At 39.4% G+C, this 7,151-nt stretch overlaps 1 protein-coding gene across 1 annotated transcript in view; it reads left to right on the forward strand.

Moving 5' to 3' along the window:
• The window catches only part of plod3 (procollagen-lysine, 2-oxoglutarate 5-dioxygenase 3), a 70,385-nt gene that overhangs the window by 8,685 nt on the left and 54,549 nt on the right, over positions 1–7,151 (forward strand). Inside the window, exon 3 of the mRNA XM_039747043.1 lies at positions 2,718–2,854. Coding sequence (XP_039602977.1) covers positions 2,718–2,854 — 137 coding nt within the window. The remainder of the gene's footprint in view (positions 1–2,717; positions 2,855–7,151) is intronic.

Consider the following 7,151-nt stretch of genomic DNA (forward strand, 5'->3'; position numbering starts at 1 on the left):
CATCTCTGGAGAGATCTTAAAATGGCTGTGCACCAACGCTTCCCATCCAACCTGATGGAGCTTGAGAGGTGCTGCAAAGAGGAATAGGCGAAACTGGCCAAGGATAGGTGTGCCAAGCTTGTGGCATCATCTTCAAAAAGACTTGAGGCTGTAATTGCTGCCAAAGTTGCATCGACAAAGTATTGAGTATAGAGTATTGAGTATGTGATTTCTCGTTTTTTTTTTTTTTAATAAATTTGCAAAAATCTGAAGTAAACTTTTTTCACGTTATCATTATGGGGTGTTGTGTGTAGAATTCTGAGGAAAAAAATGAATTTAATCCATTTTGGAATAAAGCTGTAACATAACACAATGTGAAAAAAGTGATGCACTGTGAATACTTTCCGGATGCACTGTAAGCATAAATATTGTTTGTATTTCATGAATATTCAATCGGTTAAATTTTACAGATTTGAAATGTGCATTTTGCAGTATGTTAAAATTTCTCCTAAGTGAGAGTAATTTCAGAGAGCCAAAAGCACAATTCAAGGACGTACTTGACTAAACTTGAACCGACACTTCCAGCATCCAGTAACCTTAATTACACTTAATTCTGTGCATGACTTTGTCTCAGAATTCTATACAAGTACAGTTAACCACAAGTCAGAATTGTGGTGATGTTTAATTATCCAGTTTACATATTTTAGCCTAACTAACACTTAGGACAGTGTCTAGTGGTTTAAATAACATCATGCTGCAATAAAATAATGAATATTTCTTTGTGTTTTACCACTCTAAGGTAACTCATCATTATTCATGAGTGAGGCGCAGCCTCTGACTTAATACATAATGGCAAATGTAAAGCCATTAAGGCAGTTTTACTTCATTGGTTATAAGAGGTGCAGAAAGTGTAACAGTTGCATGATGTGGCAGTGTACGACTAATCCTCTGTGATATGTCCGGTGAATTGAGGCGCATTGAGCTTCAGTGTGGTGTGACAGTAGCTATGTGACAAAAGGCAAAATAATTGGTTGGTGACGGTCTCAAAACATATTAAAGGACATGTACTAAATCTGCATCAATACAGCAGTGACACTAGACATTTCTTCTGTATTTATGTTGACGTTTTGGTATTTACATGTTTCTGTTACATGTAAAAATGATTTTGCTTGCTGTCAAAAATTCAACATTTTTCGGGTAAATACAACACTAAAGAAGTTCTAGTCAAGCCTTGGAGTGTTTCTCATAAAGAAATTTCTAATTTTATAGTGTAAGACATTGGCATGTAAACTGTTTCTGTTGATAAATAACCACAGGTTCTATGCTAGTTGCAAAATACTGGTCAGAATAGACCATCCTGTCTGGTGTTGTGCATTCTACCATGAAATAGTCACAATGTATATTGTTTCTATGAAAAAAATATAAATATATATAAAAATATAAATGTATAATAAATAAATATATAATGAATATATAATATTTCTATATTTATATATAATATTTATAAAGTAATGTGATCCAGGAGCATACTATCTGTTGAATCCAATACTTCCATGTGCATAGTATGATCGAAAAACTATCCACAAAGCTTTTTCTGCATTAATAGTGACCAGGACACTGAAGCTGATATGCTGCAGGGGTGTTTATTACATCAAACCAACCTGCAGGGAAAAACTTGGGGCTTGGTGGCAGAATTGGCACTCCAGCCACCATATAAAAACCTTGCACTGTTCCACTTCATCTGAACTAGTGTAGTGCTGAGGTATCACCCGTTGCATGGCTGCACTTGGGTCCTAATCTGGATCCTGAGTTGGTTTGTTGTGTGGTGGGTGTGGCAATGCACTATATCAGTGTGTGCTCCTAACCTCCTCCTATGGAAACTGTAGAAGGACGAATTCCATCCATTTATCCATTTTGAAAAATCCAGATTCATTCAGTCCAGGATTGAGTTCACAGGGCCCATAGCCTGTCTTGGCATTATATAACCCTTGCACAGAATCATTTCATTGCAGAGCATGCTGATACCTACACACACCCACACAGACTAGCAGTGGACCATCTGAGCAGGCTGCAGACATTGTGGGAGGAAATGCTAACCAAAGCACCCTTGTGCCATTTATAATCATAGATAATGATGCAATTAAGATATAGCCAATTAATAAAGAAAACAATATATATTTAAGTGATAACTACAATACTTGAAGGAAAACTCAGATAAACATGGTTAGAATGTTCAAACTTTGAACAGTTAGTGACCAAGCTATCTGACATTTAAATGGAGGTCTCCAAGACTGTTAGCACAACAAAATTTGGCTCCAACTGCTTTGTTAACCTCTGCCATTACATTTCAGACTTTCTTTTGTGTTCTTGTTGAGCTAAAATATTAAGGTGCTTACATATGTTTCAAATCCTTTGTAGGTAAGCTAACTAATGTATTATTTTGAAATGTTATCATCAATGAATAGATTGAAGAGGTCAACCTCATGTTCTAAATCCTAAAACAAAATGTTCTTGCACTGTCCACCAGGCAGTTAGTGTGTTTAGAAAGGTATTACATCTCTGTTTATTGATTGTAATTCAGCTGCCCAATGATTCTGTAATCTTGTCATAGGACTATCTGTTTTCAGTTGACTCAATTACTTTCCTGCTGATTACCTGGTTGAGTTGTAATATAAATGGAGTACACATCTTTCGTTTCCTTATGCTTAACATTCAGATTTATGTGTTTTGTTTTGCAGATCCTTGGATTAGGAGAAGACTGGAAGGGGGGGAATGTGGCGCATACAGTTGGAGGCGGGCAGAAAGTGCGGTGGCTAAAAAATGAAATGAAGAAATATGCTGATCAAGAGGAGCTGGTTGTGATGTTTGTTGACAGGTAGAATTGTGCAGCTTTTTTCTTTTCTTTTCATTGCTGAACCAGAAACAGGCTGCTGCCAGAGGAGAACATAAATCCATCTTTAACTGCATCATAAGGCTATGTCAGTTTAAAGGAAACAATTGAAATGGAATATAGGGTGTAAATCCCATTTAGTAAAAAATAAGCCTACATCGCAGTTTTTGAAAAAAGGTAATGCTGTTCTGAAAAAAACACCCCCAGTGGAAATCTGTAAAATCCACACTACATTTGTGTCCAATTACAAAAACTTTTTTTTTTTTTAATTTCTTTAATTCCATAGGTTCTAGTAACTTGTATCATGATAGGTGAATTGCTTTGTAGCGGGTTTGATGGTATTGCTAATGAAGAAATGCCCAATATGAAAAGGGTATACAGTGGTACCTCTGGTCACAACCGTAATTCGTTCCAAAACTCTGGACGCGACCCAAACATAATTTCCCCCATAAGATTGTATGTAAATACAATTAATCCATTCCAGACCGTACGAACTACAGGGTTGTCCAGATCTAATTATGCAGATCCAGATCGTCTGGATGACTTTGATTTAGGCGGGGACGATTCCAGTTCGGCACAAAGATGATTCTTCATGTCGTCAGTTCACACACTTCTCGATGGTCCATGATTTTTCGGGGGATTTTCTATGTAATAAACTTAACAAGTTATAGTGTAATGAAAATTGCATAATTAGATCTGGACCACCCTATATACAGTGGTGTGAAAAACTATTTGCCCCCTTCCTGATTTCTTATTCTTTTGCATATTTGTCACACAAAATGTTTCTGATCATCACAACACATCAACACATTTAACCATTAGTCAAATATAACACAAGTAAACACAAAATGCAGTTTTTAAATGATTTTTATTATTTAGGGAGAAAAAAAATCCAAACCTACATGGCCCTGTGTGAAAAAGTAATTGCCCCCTGAACCTAATAACTGGTTGGGCCACCCTTAGCAGCAATAACTGCAATCAAGCGTTTGCGATAACTTGCAATGAGTCTTTTACAGCGCTCTGGAGGAATTTTGGCCCACTCATCTTTGCAGAATTGTTGTAATTCAGCTTTATTTGAAGGTTTTCTAGCATAAACCGCCTTTTTAAGGTCATGCCATAGCATCTCAATTGGATTCAGGTCAGGACTTTGACTAGGCCACTCCAAAGTCTTCACTTTGTTTTTCTTCAGCCATTCAGAGGTGGATTTGCTGGTGTGTTTTGGGTCATTGTCCTGTTGCAGCACCCAAGATCGCTTCAGCTTGAGTTGACGAACAGATGGCCGGACATTCTCCTTCAGGATTTTTTGGTAGACAGTAGAATTCATGGTTCCATCTATCACAGCAAGCCTTCCAGGTCCTGAAGCAGCAAAACAACCTCAGACCATCACACTACCACCACCATATTTTACTGTTGGTATGATGTTCTTTTCTGAAATGCTGTGTTCCTTTTACGCCAGATGTAACTGGACATTTGCCTTCCAAAAAGTTCAACTTTTGTCTCATCAGTCCACAAGGTATTTTCCCAAAAGTCTTGGCAATCATTGATGTTTCTTAGCAAAATTAAGACAAGCCCTAATGTTCTTTTTGCTTAACAGTGGTTTGCGTCTTGGAAATCTGCCATGCAGGCCGTTTTTGCCCAGTCTCTTTCTTATGGTGGAGTCGTGAACACTGACCTTAATTGAGGCAAGTGAGGCCTGCAGTTCTTTAGACGTTGTCCTGGGGTCTTTGTGACCTCTCGGATGAGTCGTCTCTGCGCTCTTGGGGTAATTTTGGTCAGCCGGCCACTCCTGGGAAGGTTCACCACTGTTCCATGTTTTTGCCATTTGTGGATAATGGCTCTCACTGTGGTTCGCTGGAGTCCCAAAGCTTTAGAAATGGCTTTATAACCTTTACCGGACTGATAGATCTCAATTACGTCTGTTCTCATTTGTTCCTGAATTTCTTTGGATCTTGGCATGATGTCTAGCTTTTGAGGTGCTTTTGGTCTACTTCTCTGTGCCAGGCAGCTCCTATTTAAGTGATTTCTTGATTGAAACAGGTGTGGCAGTAATTAGGCCTGGGGGTGGCTACGGAAATTGAACTCAGGTGTGATACACCACAGTTAAGTTATTTTTTAACAAGGGGGCAATTACTTTTTCACACAGGGCCATGTAGGTTTGGATTTTTTCTCCCTAAATAATAAAAACCATCATTTAAAAACTGCATTTTGTGTTTACTTGTGTTATATTTGACTAATGGTTAAATGTGTTTAATGATCAGAAACATTTTGTGTGACAAACATGCAAAAGAATAAGAAATCAGGAAGGGGGCAAATAGTTTTTCACACCACTATATGTAAATATATAATTTTTCTACAAAAATAGTTAATTATACCATAGAATGCACAGTGTAATGTATACTAATAAAAGGCAAAGCCCTCACTGACTGACTCACTCACTGACTGACTCATCACTAATTCTCCAACTTCCCGTATAGGTAGAAGGCTGAAATTTGGCAGGCTCATTCCTTACAGCTTCCTTACAACAGTTGGGCAGGTTTCATTTCGAAATTCTACGCATAATGGTCATAACTAGAAGCTATTTTTCTCCATTTACTGTAATGGAGTTGAGCTCGAAAGCCGTGGGGGGCGGAGTTTCGTGTGACATCATCACGCCTGTCACGTAATCGCGCATTACGTAGAAAACCAGGAAGAGCTACAAAAAGCGCTGAAGAAAACATGCATTATATAATTAAGAAGGCAGCGAAACAATTAGAAGCGAGTGAGCGACATATAAAACCATATTCAGCGGCTCACGTGAACTGACGCAGTGCACAGACAAAAAGCAACAGTTCCAAAGAGTGCTGAACAAAAACCGAATTACACTGCTACGCTCAAATAGACAAACCGCATGCCCTGGCGCAATAGTAGAGGCTTCGCCTCTAGCGCCGAGGTGCGATTCCCGAGAGGGGATGCACTAAGTATGTACGCGTGCTTCTCGATTCATTTTAGCCTCGCATCCCCTTGGTTTGAGACGTATGAAAAAATATGCGGTTAACGCAGAAAGACAGGTCACCAATTGAAGCTTTATGAATAATTGATACTTTATTCGCGATCAATGATTGTTTTGGTAAAGCCATACTCGGTGTATTCATTAGATGAACGGTAAAAAAGTAAGAGTGAGGGAGGGTAACTTATTGAGGCACACAGGCAAAACCACAATAGCACGCTGGCTCGATGTACTGTAGTGCGCGTCAACTCGATCTGAATTGCGCGATCACATTCGAAAAAATATTTCTTTTCAAGTTCTATTTAGTCCATATGTGTCAAACTCAAGGCCCACGGGCCACATCCGGCCCGCAAAATCATTTTATATACTGTATTATTGTTATTAATGGCCCAGGGATATGAAGCGCTGGTAACACAATAAACTACAGATCCCATAATGCAGCGCTTCAGCTGCCTTGCCGAACACTTACCGCGTTAATCAAGTCTAGCTTATGATGCTGCAAGTTATTGCGAAGCTAGCCCACACGATGCCGAAGAGAAAAGGTGATTCTGAACATAGAGCCTTTAAAAACTGATGGGAGGCTGAGTATATGTTTACTGACATTGCCGGTAAACCCGTGTGTCTCATTTGTGGAGCTAATGTGGCTGTAATTACAGAATTTAATCTAAGACGGCACTATTAGACAAAACATCAAGATAACCTGAAAGACCTGAATGCAATGCACAAGATGCAGAAAGCAGAAGAGTTAAAGAAGAATCTGACACTTCAGCGGACGTTTTTACCCGTGCACAATCACAAAGTGATTTCAAGTGAAGCTACTTTTATGGGAGACACAAATGCACCAGTGCAACTTGCCCCACTTTCCCTGTTGCCAAGTAATGTTGAACCAAGTCGGCAACAACGGTGTTCCCAAATACGCACTTTGCTGATAAACTGAGCACACTGAGTTCGCACGGCGCTTTGGTGGCTTTGAAGAACAAAAAAAAATAATTTTGAGTTGTTTCGCAACCCATATGCCGCTGATGTGGAAACTGCACCTGTGCACATTCAGATGGAGGTGATTGAGCTGCAGTGTAATGGCACACTGAAGGCAAAGTACGATACTGCACGGCCCGCACAGTTTATTCACTCCATTCCCGCAGAAATGCTCCAGCTCCGTCTACATGCGGCTCGAACCTTGTGCATGTTTGGTACCACATATCTGTGTGAGAAACTATTCTCAGTCATGAAGACTAACAAAACAGCACACAGGAGTTGCCTCACTGATGAGCACCTGCAGTCCATCCTGAGAATCTC

Source organism: Polypterus senegalus, chromosome 3, assembly GCF_016835505.1.
Source record: "Polypterus senegalus isolate Bchr_013 chromosome 3, ASM1683550v1, whole genome shotgun sequence".
NCBI lineage: Eukaryota > Metazoa > Chordata > Cladistia > Polypteriformes > Polypteridae > Polypterus > Polypterus senegalus.